Source organism: Phyllostomus discolor, chromosome 3, assembly GCF_004126475.2.
Source record: "Phyllostomus discolor isolate MPI-MPIP mPhyDis1 chromosome 3, mPhyDis1.pri.v3, whole genome shotgun sequence".
Classification (NCBI taxonomy): domain Eukaryota; kingdom Metazoa; phylum Chordata; class Mammalia; order Chiroptera; family Phyllostomidae; genus Phyllostomus; species Phyllostomus discolor.
The window spans coordinates 37,567,853-37,583,994 of record NC_040905.2 but is presented as its reverse complement, the minus strand read 5'-3'; the positions used below and the strand labels follow the sequence as shown (position 1 = coordinate 37,583,994).

The 16,142-nt window shown below is 35.8% G+C and overlaps 1 protein-coding gene across 4 annotated transcripts in view; it reads right to left on the bottom strand.

The window, feature by feature from the left end:
* The window catches only part of KIF2A (kinesin family member 2A), a 73,618-nt gene that overhangs the window by 28,900 nt on the left and 28,576 nt on the right, over positions 1 to 16,142 (bottom strand). For 2 of the 4 annotated variants that reach the window (XM_036020324.1, XM_028521292.2), the window contains exons 2-6: positions 6,368 to 6,462; positions 5,830 to 5,949; positions 3,895 to 3,949; positions 2,470 to 2,535; positions 1,750 to 1,850 (exon numbers count right to left, since the gene is read on the bottom strand). In XM_036020324.1, the coding sequence (XP_035876217.1) occupies positions 1,750 to 1,850; positions 2,470 to 2,535; positions 3,895 to 3,949; positions 5,830 to 5,949; positions 6,368 to 6,462 (437 nt within the window). Of the gene's footprint in view, positions 1 to 1,749; positions 1,851 to 2,412; positions 2,536 to 3,894; positions 3,950 to 5,829; positions 5,950 to 6,367; positions 6,463 to 16,142 lie in introns of all 4 variants that reach the window. The other 2 variants (XM_028521277.2, XM_028521284.2) reach the window with 1 other exon arrangement.

Genomic DNA, 16,142 nt, shown 5'->3' with positions numbered 1-16,142 from the left:
GTCAACAAGTAGAGATATGTATTCATTTATGTTCATTTTCTATTTTGTTCTTAAAAAAACAAAACAAAACTAAGGCATGGTAAAACAGCTCCAAATCGACAGGACTTAGAATTTAAAGGAATCAAAAGCCAAGATAATTTTTTAAATCTTAATTATTCAAATTATCAAATACTGACTGCTGTGGAGGAGAGAATGTTCTCTGACATGACCACTTCCTGGCCCTGTCTGATTGCTGCTGACTCTCCCACTAGATTCAAACAGCTGCTGCCAGATATGGCCAAAACAATGATGCTTCCCCCAAATCCCCTCAGACTGTCTGACTCCTCCCCTGTGCCCCAGGCATGCCAATTCCTGGAGCAGGCCCTTGGCCCTACCCTGGGCAAGTATATAATAAAGCATTTTCACCTCATCTGGGCAAAGTCACATGCCAGCATCCCTATCCATCCTGCCTTATCCTATAGAACACCTTAGCAGCCCCTGCCACATGATGGATAATATCCATGTCTTCTTGTCTCTGACCAAGACACACCTCACTTATAAGTTCCCTGAATAAACTTTTAATGTAATGATGGAGTTGGAAACCTCTCTTTCTTTGGTTTCTTGGCCTTGGGGAAAACATAAATGTAATTTACTTTTTTGTCAAAACTGAGAAAATTCAAATTAAGATATAATAAAGAGCAACAGTTAACAGCCTCTCCCAGCAATGGGCAATAAATTACTGAACATTCTAAGAAGTCATATTTTCTTCATATGCAGATTTGCTTTGAATATAATTAAAGTTCAAAACTGTTAATGAAACTTACTTTCAGGTAATCTTCTCGGAAATAATACCAACTATGTCAATTGAGAAGTAGTATGTAAAGTGGAAATTAAGATCACAAAGAGATGTGAAAATATTACGAAGCACCCACAGGAAACACCAGGTGGCATCTGTGCTAAGTTATCAGTAGATCTATCTTTTTTTGTGAAATATTTATTTCAAAACCCACTGGTCATTCTCAGATCATTTACTTAAGATGAATATTATACTGGTTTCAAAATTCCCAAACACAACATCTTTATGATTAAGGCAATTTGAACATACTCCTAAATTGAAAAAAAAATCCTGATTTTTTTTATACGAAATAAGTTCTGAGGATACAATATAAGCACAATGGAAGGGTTGTATGTACAATAACTGAATGTCTAATACATGAACATCTGTAGGAAGATAAAAGACCAATTCGCTATGTAATTTTTCTAATGCTCATAAACAGTTTTGCTACCATCTGAAGGGAACGAGAGGGCACAACACAGATACCACTCTCAATATCTAGTACAAATCAAAACACGAAGAATTTATCCACTTCAAATGTGCTATGTTGACCTTATTATTAACCATGGAAAAACAATAATTTATAACATAACCATGTACTTTAACTGAATATTCTTCTAAATGATGTATTTTTAGATATTTTTTAAAAGTCAGAATCCTATTATTCTTGCGTTAGAGTTCTGTACACAAGAGCTTATTATTCAAAATGGAACAAACTTTAGGACTAACACATACTCACTAAAACATGAAAAGTACATGTAATGAAAACCATTATAACTTATCTTCACAAGAGTTTATATTATTCCTCAATATCAATTTAATGAACTACATTGAAATCTTTAAATAAACACAATTACTTTTTCCTAAGTCAATTACTTTCACTCACACTCTAATCTTCAGTTGGTGCACAAACAAAACATGTTTCCATTACAAACCTGAGCTCTTTTTTCTCTAAGTTCTTGTTGTTGTAGTCTCCTTTTCTCTCGTTTCTCTTGTAACTTTTCTACTTCTTTCACACAATTAGATTTTCTACGTGCTGAAAGAAAAAGATGAGCTGTAGAAGCACTTTTTTTTTTCAGAGTACTGTACTTACACACAAAATTTTATGTATAGTATCACTACGTAACCAAAAGAAAGTACACAGTGACAAAGCATGCCTATTAACAAGTATGTGAACTTTATGAGCTGCTTTAACAAAACTAGGAACAGGACAATATACAAATAAGAGTCAAGAAAAATGACTCTGAAACATACTGATACATGTCATCTCTTGGTTTAGAATCACAGACCTTTGAAGCAAGGAGTGTAAGAATTTCTGGTACAACATCTGTCAAATTATCATCTGCCCAGAATTTTAAATTCAAAGCAACTGAAATACTTAAAGTTTTATAGTAAAATTTTTCTCTCCAAAATATCCATTAAAAACCCAATTAATAAACTAAACTAACAGGAAAAAATTAATTTTTCACAGCGGTAAAATGAAACCTTCAGTCAAGTTGGTAATTAGACTGTTTACCATTTGGGGACTTATAAAGATGACCAAGAGAGAATACATGTATGCCTAAAATGACTGAATCCTTGATACATGATTTACATACAAGGGGGTCCAAATTCCTTTTTTGCAGCTTGAACTGGAGATATATCTGAAACACTACCATTCTGTTGTGCAGAAGAAGACTGTTCAGGAAGCTGACTAGGCCGTGCACGTGCAGAACCAACCACTGTAAGTAAAACAAAAATTTTTAATTCAGAACAAAAAATCAGCAAAAGTATAAACCTTAGTAAAATGAAGAGACATATCTGAAGAGAAATGATATTTAAATGCTGCATTAGCAAATTGTCAGATTTTCTACTGATGTATACATAAACAGAATATATAATAATTCTGTTCAATAAACTGATAAGCTAAGAGGTTTTTGGCATAATATGTGCAGACTTAGGTGCCACCAATGTAGTTTTAACTAAAAACAATCTGAATAATTTATATAAAAACTAAAGCCAAGCTTAATTTTTAATAATATAATTGTACAAAATAAGAATGTTAAGTGCATTCTCATTTTGAAAAATTTACACAATTCAGACTACAGAAAGTAAAAACCTAAGTCCTTTAACCCTCCCTATATTCCAAATCCAATTCTTTGCTCCTCAAATATGCAAAATTTGTTTAATTTTTTTTATAAGATGGTATTTATTTATTTTAGAGCAAGGGGAAAGGAGGAAGAAAGAGAAGGAAAGAAACATCAACCTGTGGTTGCCTCTCACGTGCCCCCCACTGAGGACCTGGCCCACAACCCAGGCATGTGCCCTGACTGGGAATCAAACCAGCAAACCTTTAGCTCATAGGCTGGTGCTCACTCCACCTAGCCACACCAGACACGGCTGCAAAATTTAAGCAGAGAATTTCCTACTGTGGTTGTTATAAAAGTTGAAAAAGACATATAAATATAAATATCACATTTTACAAAGAAATATAAATTTTCACAAGATGCAAATGACAGTGTATAAAGAACTGGATTTCCCTCTATTTCCGGTCTCTCCTCCAATGCCTATGCCTGTCCTTTTTCTGTACGTATGCATGGATATAAATACATACATACATACAGAAAAATATCACTATTAGGAAGTGCATACTGAACTGCTGAATAGTAAGAAATTAACTATACATCTCCTGTTTGAAAATATATGTAAGACCTGCAATTAACTAAAATTTATACCTGTTCAACTTTTTAGTTGACTACAAAGTTACCCATGACCCTTTTTTTGAAGCTTGTTAGCCAAAAACTTATGTATAATGTCATGATGATTAAATTTACTCTTGTGAAATTAATCAACTGATTAGTTTCTCATTCCCTTCTTTATCCTAACACTCTCCTAAAATCTGAAAAATTACTGGGTAAATGAAATGAATCAAAAATTCATCACTTACCTTTATGAATATATATTACTATATTAGGAAATCAAGATACCAATCTTAAAATTAGCCATATAAAGTTTAAATAAACAGTAATGTCAAGGGTAATATTTACTTTTGATTTACCTTGTTAGGACCAACAGACAAAATAAATCAAATTCTACTTTACCTCTATTATCTCTTGGAGGAGGGTCATTCTTAATAGAAGCCACAGTCCGTCGATTCTATAACAGAGAAATATTCATGTTACTGCCTATCTTTACTTCTTACCAATATATCATAATCAGTCCCCTTTAATTAAACAAAATTAGGTGGACACAATTTAAAATTAAGTGGAAAAAAACTACAAATAATCTTCTAATGAATTACTGCTTTTAATATTCAAGTTTCTTTATAAGTATTCTGTGCCCCACAAAATATTCAGAAATAATGAGCCAGGCACTGCCCTAAGAATTTTATATGTATTAATTCATTTAATCTTTACAACGACCCTATACATTCATTGTTATTCCTAGTCCAGTTTGATAGAAGAGGAAACTGAAGCAATTTCAGTCAACTGCAGTGCACTTTTTATCATCATGCTATCCTGCCAAAACTATGTAACATATTTCATCTTTGGATGTCAGGGGGCAATTAATAAAATACTAATTTTAGACAACTTACAACCCACTGTTAAACTGAAACACCAAAATACAATGAGATGCACACTCTCAGTTATACTAAAAGGTTTCATTGACTGCATAGATTAGGGCACAGATTTTTGTCCTATTATTTACCAATATTTCAGTTTATTTACTTAAAAGAAATATCAGATAATGCAGTGGTTCTCAACGCTAACAGCACATTCAAATCTGATGGGTACTGTGGAAAAGGTATTGATGCTAGAGCCTTTCTCTAGATAAAATTAATTTCTGGGAGTAGGCCTAGCAATAAATATTTTTTAAAAATTTTCCAGGTGACCCTAATGCACTGCAAATGTTGCTAATGTCATACTCAGAAGTAAAAACTATGAAGATCCTTCAGATTGTGAAGCCAACTATAAAAAATCGTCCACTTACAAGTGGTAACTAATGATCTCTAAGCAGTGTCTCTCAATATGCTGAAATTACATGAAATGAAAATCTGCCTTATGTTTACATGCATGGTTTAAAAAGCAGGTTTTACTGATATTGTTAAGCTTCTATGTATGTCTTCCCTGCAAGATAGGGAATTCCCATAGGGGAGTGGTCCCCAACCTCTTTGGCACCAGAGACCAGTTTTTCCACAGACCTGGGAATGGGGGGGTAAACATATACAGGAGGCGGAGCTCAGGCAGGGGTAGGGCAGAAGGTGGAGCTCATGCCTCCACTATAGGTCAAAGCCATGTCATATTCATCTTTGTAGGTGACAAAACCAACAATGTAGAAAAATTAACAAATGCCTGTTGAACACACAAAAAAACTGTAGATTCAACAACTTTTAGGAACTACTTAGTTTAAAAAGAGTTGTATTTTGATACAAAATTTTAACAATGAGAGTTTCAACAGCAATGAGGGGGAATTATCTTTAAAATTTTTAAAAATGCCTTTTATTTTTATATAAATAGAACTGTTAGGGAGGATATAGCAGCGTTTATTTTCACAGATAATAGAGAAATAGTTAAACTACACTGTCATTTCCCATTTCTACTTAATGAACTTGAAATGAGCAGAATTACTATTCCAAAACACAACTGGAGTAGGAATGTATTATGAATAATAAACATTCTTTCCTTATCAAAGTCATTTGTATTCACTCAACAAACACTGATGAGCAAATTGTTTTGACCCATTATCTCCTTAGAAGCTACAAGTTTTAGGAAAAATTCTAACCAGGGAAGACATTTCTAGAATTTTATTTAATAATTGTTGTAACTGTGAAATAGACAACCTCAACCCTTGAAAGTATGTGTGTATATACATGCATGTGAATGGTAGAAAGCATTAAGGTTTTGTGTGTGTTTTTTTTTTTTTTAGCAAAACAAATACTTGGAACATACTCCTACAGCCTGCCAAATTCAAACCATAGCACACACACATAACACACATGCACAGACATACCCCTGCTCTGAATTTTCATTACTAACCTTTACAATTTTGTTTACTTTGGCTGAGGATGTTGGAGGTGGAGGTGTTTCTGGACTGGGTTCAATTTCTTCATCAGGTACAAGGTCAGGGTTAAGTGAAAAGATGCTCTCCAAGTCAATCTGTTTTAAAAACCACATGTATTTTGAGAGTCTATTTTGACAATTAAACCTTTATTTTTCAAATAAATTTACAGAGAATAAATGTTAAATAATTTTAGACTAATGAATTCTTCAAAAGAATTTTGAAGAAATTCTTCTTTAGACTGGTATTCTTCAAAAACCAGATGACCTAGAATTATAACTCACATACATTTAAAGAATCTCGCCTAAAATTGCATTCTGTGATCTTGATTATGTGTCTAATCACCTAAGATACGCAGGAGAAAGCTACCTTTCTCTGAGTGAAATTTTTTAATCATTTGAAAGCTTTTCAAGGAATGATACATGTACTACACAAAAATTATATACTTTTCTGCTTTGTTTTATATTCAAAATTGAACTGCAGGACTAGAAATAAAATTTAATTCAATGATCTTACCTCTTTGCCTTTTGTATCTCCATTTTCTATCCATTCAACAGTTACGCTTTCATTATCTTCATTTAAAGATGTTACCATTGCCTGATGTATTCGGCCTAAGTAGAAATAAAATACACATTTTTAAAAATTTATTTATTTTTAGAAAGAAGGGAAGAGAGGGAGAAGAGGAAGGAGAGAAATTAACCAGTTGCTTCTCTCATGCCCCCAACTGGGGACCTGGCCTGCAACCCAGACATGTGCCTTGACTGGGAATCGAACCAGCAACCTTTCAGTTTGAAGGCCAGCTCTCAATCCACTAAGCCACACCAGCCAGGGCCACATTGTTTTTTAAATATTTTATTTATTTATTTTTAGAGACTGGAAGGGAGGGAGAAAGAGAGAGAGAAACATCAATGTGTGGTTGCCTCTCATGTGCCCTGCACTGGGGACCTGGCCTGCAACCCAGGCATGTGCCCTGACTTAGAATCAAACCTGCGATGCTTTGGTTTGCAGCCCGTGCTCAATCCACTGAGCTATGCCAGCCAGGACTAGGGCCACATTTTTTAAATGTCATAAATTATGGAATGCCTAACACTTTAGGTACAATTTTATAATTCACAAACTATTAAGACTATCATAATGCTTTCTTACAAGGAATTTCCCATACACTCTCAGGATTAGGGAATGAACTTTGCTGGTGGCAAATCAATTTACTGCTTGTCAAGATCAGGAACTCAAGGGATTGTATTACATTTAAAAGTTTATTTCCAGCATACGTGATAAATGGTTACACCATGGCACAGAATACCTAAAATTTTATACTGTAAAATGGTTATAGTTGGTAGAAAGTTTCCTTATTAGAAGCCAACAATGATTCTGTTGAACACAGAACAAATATTCATAAAGTAATTTTAATACCATACTGATATAAAGTACTTTTTTCTTAAAAATCATTATCATATTACACAAATTAATGATGTTAGTAATTATTGAGAAAAGGGATGAGAGTCCAAAAAAGCTGGGAAATGCTAATGTAAAATGTTTTTTTTCTGCAAGTTGCCTATCAAAATCCATCCTACTCCTTACTTTCTCTCATTTACCATCCAAGGAAAGAACATTATATTTAATGTATTAAACTTGTTTTCCCCTCTCTTAATAGGTTGTGGCTCTTAATCTGTTAATAACTACAGATCCAAGTAATTACATTTATTATTACATAATATCTCATTTTTATCCTGGCTTATTTAATACTTACTGATGGTCACTGAGGTTATGTGCAATTTTTTAACTATTGTATACATTGCAATGAAGACTGTTAGTGCACATTTGTCATTATGCACTTGATAGATTATGTCTTTGGGATAAATTCCTAAAAGCAGATCAATAGGGTGTGTGTGTGTGTGTGTGTGTGTGTGTGTACAGTCGACCCTTGAACATGGGGTTTAAGGGTGCTATACCCTCAACCCCAAAGTCGAAAATCTGTGTATAACTTTTAACTACCCAAGAACTTAGTTGTCCCTCAGTACCTGTAGGGTATCCATTCCCAGATTTTGGTCTCCACAGTTTGGACACAATATAATATTTAGTGAAAAAAATCCATGTATAAGTGAAACTGCAGTTCAAAACTGTGTTGTTCAAAAATTACATGTGTACACACATGTGTACACATACACATATATATTTTACTTATTTGTTTTTACCTTACCCATCCATTTGATTATTAGTCAATTAAGGATAGAAACTATTTGTTACATGGCTCCACCTTTAATATTATCTAATAAAATACTGAACATGAATTTTTACATGTAGTCTGTAAATAAATTCCTTGGGGCATCTATAACTTACTTTACGATAATTTATAGTTATTTAAATATCTTTTAAAAACACTGATACATAGTACATAAATAATAATATTGAAATAACAAGACATACAATATACTAAAAACCATGAACACATAATTTTATAAGTACCATTATATATGAAATTACTGTCAATCAATATCTTTTCTATATGGGCTCTTAAGAATCTGAAGAATAAATAAATATAATCTTGTTTCAAAAATTCAAGTATTAAAGATATAAGTACTTTCAAGTCATGTATTGGCACTTTTTTAAAAACTAAAGTATATACTGGCAATCCTTCAATGACAGACTAATATAATAATTTAAACAACTGTATATAGCATTCCATAAAAGAAATGTATTACCACTTAATTATTTCTTTACCAAGAGTAATTTAAATTGTTTCCAACTGTTTGTCATTAAAAGATGTTGCACTGAGTATCCGTATGCAGGTGTGATGTTTTTGTAAATAAAATTTCTACAAGCAGCAATAATGGGTCCAAGAAGTTGACACTGTATGTCAAAACTGCTTTCCATTTACCTTCCTACCAACAATGGGATCTATTCCTCTAAACCCTCATGTCATGCCAACTAGTAGGGACAAAAAAGATGACTACAACAAAGGTTTGGGGGGAAGTGATGTGGTTTGATATAAAACACTGATATAATTTTGTCAATAGGAAATGATCCCTAAGAAGATACACATGAACGCCAGACTACCATAAAGAGTAACTTGTAGCAGGAAATGGAGAAGCTATGGTTGAGGCTGTGGAAAAAAGGAGTACAGATAGGGGTTTTCACGCAATTAGCAACAGAATTACCACAATGAGAATGGGGGAAAGCATGTGCATGTTCCAAAAGGCAAGACCAACACCGCCATTGCTAGAGTTAAGCATCTACCACAATATCCCAACTTTCGTGAGGAGAGAGGAGTGGCACTGTGTACTGATAACTACCTGTGTGAGAAGAGACAAACCAGAGACACAAAAGCTGTTTTAGGACTATAGGCCACAATTTCACAGGGACCTTAATCTCTAAAAACAGCCCAGAGAAATTAGCCATGGAGAGGATAAAGAAAACCAAAGAGATAACACAGTATCCGCACTCTTTTCAATACCCACACCTTCACAACTTCAATGACCAACACAGACCTTCAGAAAGCCTTAAGACGTAGCCGAATCAAAAGCAGCTGATCCACCAGTTAAGACTAAACTCTAAAAGTTTATCAGGGCAGCACTGAGAAAATGCTAGCTTACTGCTATCATGGTCCAGTTTATTCACTCAAGAAGAGTAAATAAAAATGAAAGTCCAGCAATAAGAAATGACTAAAAAGCCTGGAGCTGAATGAAGTCTTAAGTGTTTGCTTTCTGCCAGTGGATCAGATCAGTAAAAATATCTGACGTACGTATGTAGCATGGAATTTTTATTCTTTTTTAAAAGATTTTATTTATTTACTTATTTTAGAGAGAGGAAGGGAAGGAGAAGGGGAAAGAAACATCACTGTGTGGTTGCCTCTTACACACCCGCAAGTAGGGACCTGGCCTGCAACCCAGGCATGTGCCCTGACCAGGAATTGAACCAGTGACCGTTTGGTTCACAGCCTGTGCTCAATCCAGTGAGCTACACCAGCCAGGGCGGAATTTTTATTCTTTTTACCAAAATGCTTCTTTAAAAAATTTAAGCCTGACTTTTCCCAAATGCCTTTAAAGTTTTCAAAACAAGTTGTTTTATATATGGTTCAATTAAGATACATTCAAACACCTCATTTTTAATTGTAATGAAAGAGCACAAAGGTGTTGGACAGATATACATGAGATTTTTCAAAGGAAAAGAAACATTGATTTGGTGATAACAGGTATAATAGGAAAGGTTTGAACCTGGATGACTGGAAAAGTGATACTAGTGGCAGAACAATGAGATACTTTTATCCAAAGTCTCAGTTGTTAATAGGAAGCCCATGAGGGTGTTAATAAGACAACTACAGATATAGAACTACAGCTCAGAAACAAATCAGAATTAGAAATATCTTTCCCTAGAACCTGAGACAATATTCCCACATGGCCTTCCAAATTTTTCCACCCCATTTTTCTGGTTTGAGAAAATCTCTGTACTTCATCCCCACTAACACTGCCCTTTGACTCTCTGATTCCCTATTTACTTCATTGTGCATTATATCATAAATATTTCTACATTTAAGAAAAATAATAGGGCAAACCACCAGCCAGGTTAAGAATCAGTATCTTTGAAACCTGGTATGTCCCCTCCTTAAGTAAATCTCCCTCTCCCTCCCCCAACACCGCCACCAAAAGGAACTATCGCTATCCTGTTATTTGAAGTAATTATACTGTGGCTTTCCTCACAACTTGTAAATGTAACACACACAACAATATAAACAGTTTGCCTATTTTAATGTATGTGACATTGTAAAATGTCACATATAGAGAGCAAATGGATTGGCACTACTTTAAGACATGCACAACACTATATTTCAAAGATACATTTATATCACTGTATATAAGCATAGTTCACTCATTTCCAGTACATATAAATATGCCAAACTTTACCTATTCTTCTGTTGATGGATTTCATTATGCTTTTGCTATTTGGATTAATAGTGCTATAAGCATTCTTATACATGTGAGCCGATACAAATATGCAAGAATTTCTCTGGAATATATAACAAGGGAATAAATATAGAATACACATATATAACTTTTCTAGTTAGTACCACAATAGTTTCTATACTAGCTGCACCTGTAACTGCAATCCCACTAGCAACTATTTCACATCCACGATATTAGTATTTGTCAGGATTTAATGACTCATACTGTGGTTCTAATTTCTCTGACCATGAGGTTGTGCCTATTTTTGTGTTTGTTGGCTATTCAAGCCTTTTCTTCTATGAAGTCGTGGTTTTTCTTTTCACTTTGTCTATGGTGTCTTTTTGATGACCTGAAGTTCTTAATTTTACTGCAGTCAAATATGTATTTCTCAATTATGGCTTTTTGTGCCATAAAATTCTTCCAAGACCCAGGTCATTTAAGCAAGTTTCTTCTAGCAGGGGTCTCCAAAATTTTGGTGGCTCTGGGCCACACTGGAAGAAGAGTTGTCTTTGGCCACACATTGAATACATAAACACTAACAAAAACTGATGAGAAAAAAAAAATTTAAGTAAATTAAAAAACTTGTATTGGGCCACATTCATAGTCATCCTGGGCTGCGGGCTGCCCACAGGCTACAACTTGGATATCCCTGTGTTTACAAAGTCTCTCTCTCTCTTTTTTTAATGAGTATCTTTTTTTTAGGATTTTAGTTATTTCTTTTTAGAGAGAAAGGAAGTGAGGGAGAAAGAGAAGGAGAGAAACATCAATGTGTGGTTCCCTCTAGCATGCACACTATTGGAGACCTGGACCGAAACCCAGACATGTGCCCTGACTGGGAATCAAACCTTCAACCTTTTGGTTCACAGGTCTGTACTCAGTCCACTAAGCCACACCAGCTAGGGCTATAACCTTGAACCATGTTTCCGTTAAGTGTGTTGATTTCTTTGTCCTTACGTAGGGGGCACATATTTTATTATTTTGGGGGATAACTGGGGAATCAAATTTTTAAATTGTAAAATGTCACTAAACAATTCCCACATATAGAGAGCAATCAGATTTAACAAATAATAGCATTCTGCCATGTTTGTTGATAAAGCTCATGCATCTTTTTTCTTATAAAAAAAAAAAAGCTATTATTTATTTATTTTTAGACAGAGGGGAAGACGGAGAAAGACAGGGAGAGAAAAATCAATGTGTGGTTGCTTCTCGCACGCCCCATACTGGAGACCTAGCCCGCAATCCAGTCATGTGCCCTGACTAGGAATTGAACCGCTGACCCTTTGGTTTGCAGTCCTACACTCAATCCACTGAGCCAACCAACCATCCAGGGCTACAAAGCCTTTTATAATCAAGACTGTAATCCATTGTCATTTTGATCTTTCAGAACAGTAACACAATTTCCATTTTCCCCTCCATGGAAAACAAATTGTTCTAGCGCCACTTCCTGAAAAGCCCTTCCTACTCTTATCTGCAGCACTGTCAAATTTCAAACTTGCAAGCCTAAGTCTATTTCTGTGTTCTTTAACCAAAATTACACTGTCTTAATTATTACACCTTTGCAATTAAGCCTTGCTAACTGGTAAAATAAGCCTCCCTGCCTGTTTGTCCATTAACAGTTTGATATTCTTACTCTTTTGCATGTCTGTATAAATTTCAGAACCATCTTGTCAAGTTCCAAAAATCAAATAAACTAACAATGATGACAACAAAAGAACACCCACTATTAAGAGTTTTAATTGGAACAGCAGCTAATTATTATGTTTTGGATTTTTAATCATTGATCAAAAATAATACTGACCAGCAGTTTTCCTTTCTCATTCCAACCTTATTCTGGAATATTGTGCAAAATTGTAATTATTTGAACCATGAGTGTTTGGTAAAAAATGGTTTAAACCACCTTGACTTAGGATTTTATTTGTGAGAAGATTCAGTATCCTTAATAATTATGGAATAATTAGTTTTCTATTGACTGTTACGATAATTTCACTTTTTAAAGGAACTTAGATAAGTTTACACATTTGCAGTATGAAGCTGTTCATAATTATGTTGAATGCCCATGGCATCTGTAATAATGATCACTTTTTCATCCCTAATTTTTCAACTTTTTTTCTTTGTAAATCTCACCTAAGACTCACCAATTCTGTCCTTTCCAAGAACACAGTTGGTTTTGTTGAGACCATTTATATTATTAAACATTGAATTACTGTTTTTAGTATTTTTTCAACTTACTTTGAGCATATTTTGATGTTTTTTTCCTTTAAGTCTTCTTTACCATTTTTCCCACATAAGCAATTACTTGTTTTTCTCCAAGAAATGCTTTGCAGCATCTTATGAATTTTAAAGGTAGTACTGTTATTGTTTCGCTCAAACTATTTTCTAATTTTCTTTATCACTTTTTATTGTTATTCTATTACGGTTATCCCAGTAGTCCCCCCTTATCCCTCCTCCGCCCATCCCACCCCTCAATCCTGCAGTCACCCCACCACACTGTTGTCCATATCCCTGGGTCATTCTTATTTGTCTCTTCTTCTTCTTTCCACCAGTATTCTCCTCCTCCCTCCCCTCTGGTCACTCACTGTCAGTCTGTTCTATGTTTCCATTCCTGTGGTTCTATTTTGTTCGTTAGTTTATTTTGTTCATTTTCTTTACTAGACTCTTCTTATAGGTGAGATCGTATGGTATTTGTCTTTCATCAACTGGATTATTTTACTTAGCATAATATTCTCCAGTTCTATCCATGCTATCCAGTCACAAAAGGTAGGAGTTCCTTTCTTTCTGCTGTGTAGTATTCCATTGTGTAAATGTAACAGTTTTTAAAAAATATTTTATTGCTTATGCTATTACACTTTTGTTCCACTTTACCCCTTTATTCCCCTCCACCCTGCACCCCCACCAACTGCATTGCCTCTCCTTAGTTCACGTCTATGGGTTGTACATATAAGTTCCTTGTCATCCACCTTTCCTATACTATTCTTAACCTCCCCCTATTTTCTACCTACCATCTACACTTATTCCCTGTACCCTTTCTTTTCTCCCACCCCTCCATTCCCACTGATAACCCTCCCTGTGATCTCCATTTCTGTGATTCTGTTCCTGTTCTAGCTGTTTCCTTAGTTTATTTGTTTGTTTGGTTCAGTTGTTGACAGTTGTGAGTTTGCCGCCATTTTACTGTTCATAGTTTTGACCTTCACTTTTTCTTAAATAAGTCCCTCTAACATTTCATATAATAAGGGCTTGTGATGATGAACTTGACCTTATCTGGGAAGCACTTTATCTGCCCTCCCATTCTAAAGGATAGCTTTGCTGGATAAAGTAATCTTGGATGTAGGTTCTTGCCTTTCCTGACTTTGAATACTTTTTTCCAGCCCCTTCTTGCCTATAAGGTTTCTTTTCGGAAATCAGCTGATAGTCTTATGGGAACTCCTTTCTGGTAACTGTCTCCTTTTCTCTTGCTGCTTTTAAGATTCTCTCATTATCTTTAATCTTGGGTAATGTAATTATGATGTGCCTTGGTGTGTGCTACCTTGGATCCAACTTCTTTGGGACTCTCTGAGCTTGCTGGACTTCCTGAAAGTCTATTTCCTTTGCCAGATTGGGAAGTTCTTCATCATCTTTCAAATAAGTTTTCAATTTCCTGTGCTTTGTCTCTCCTTCTGGCACCCCCATAATTCCAAAGTTGGAGCATTTAAAGTTGTCCTGGGGGTTCCTAAACCTCTCATTTTTTTGAATTATTCTTTTTTCATTCTGTTCTGGTCGAATGTTTATTTCTTCCTTCTGCTCCAAATCATTGATTTCATCCCCCAATTCCTTCCTGTCACTATTGGCTCCCTGTACATTTTCCTTTATTTCTCATTTCACAGCCTTCACTTTTCTTCTATTTTGCAACCATACTCAACCATTTCTGTGAGCATCCTGATTACCAGTGTTTTGTACTATACATAGGATAGGTTGGCTATCGTGGCTTCACTTAGTTCTATGCTTTTTGGAGCTTGATCTGTTGTTCCATTTCGGCCTCTTCTTTTGTCTTGGTGCAGCTGTTACATAGTAAGAGACGGAGCCTTAGGTGTTCACCAGGGCAGGGCAACCCATGTAACTGCATCTTGGTGCTGTATATAGGGCAGGAGGGTCCCAAGAACGAACAGTGCTGCTTGCTCAGCTCTCTGCCAGCTTTCAGCCACTTTCCCCACTACCCACAAGCACATTGGGTCCTTCTGATTCCAGGTGGGTGGGTTTGTATACATTCTAGAACCCGCTGGGTCTCTCTAATGAACTCTCCTGTGAGGCTTGGAGTGTCTCCTGCCGCCACAACCCACCACAGGTGTTTCTAGTCAGAGGTTTTGAGGCTTTATTTCCCCGTGCTGGAACCCTGGGTTGCATGGTCTGTCCGGCTCCCCAGTTGTTCCCTCTGGTTCATCCACACACAAATGTGGGACCACCCTGTCCTCCAGCCACCGCCTTGCCACATGTCCTCTCTGCCTTAGGTGCCCGTCTCTGCCCCTCCTCTACCAGTCTAGATAAATGTTTCTTTAACTCCTTGGTTGTTGGACTTCCATACAGTTCAATTTTCTGGCAGTTCTGGTTGGTTTTTGTTTTTAAATTTGCTGTTGTCCCTCCTTTGGTTGTGCAAAGAGGCACAGTGTATATACCTATACCTCCTCCATAGCTGGAAGTCCTAAACGTGCCAGTTTTCTGATCCACTCATTTACTGATGGGCCTTTGGCTGTTTCCAGCACTTGGATATTATAAATTGTGCTGCTGTGAACACTGGGATGCATAGGTTCTTTTGGATTGGGGTCTCAGGGTTCTTAGGGTATAATCCCAGCAGTGGAATCACTGGGTCAAAAGGCAGTTCCATTTTTAGTTTTGTGAGGAAATTCCATAGTTTTCCAGTGGCTGTACCAGTCTGTCATCCCACCATCAGTGCACTAGGGTTCCCTTTTCTCCACGCCCTTCCAGCACTTGTTGCTTGTTGATTTATTAATGACCTAGTTTTCTTTATGATTCCTGACTCTAGGCATTCCTGTTCACAGTTTCTAAAGGAAAGATGCCACACTGATCAGAATAAAGAAAGCCCCCAAAATTGGAATGACTTCCCCCGTACACAATGGCAGAGTATCACCCCCGTATTTCTGTAATACTTTACTTACACTGGACTGCCTCCCTTAGAGGAAAATTTCCTATAAACTTAGCTCCAGGGAGCAAATCAGCAGCAATTTTTTACTGACATCTTTTAAGAGGAGTCACACAAGTCTTCGTCTTCAAACAGTGAACCTGATTCTCTGATTTTTTTTTTTTAATTTGGTCTCCCTAATCATTCTACAGAGTCAATCTTCTGTAGTCCTTCCCTGCTC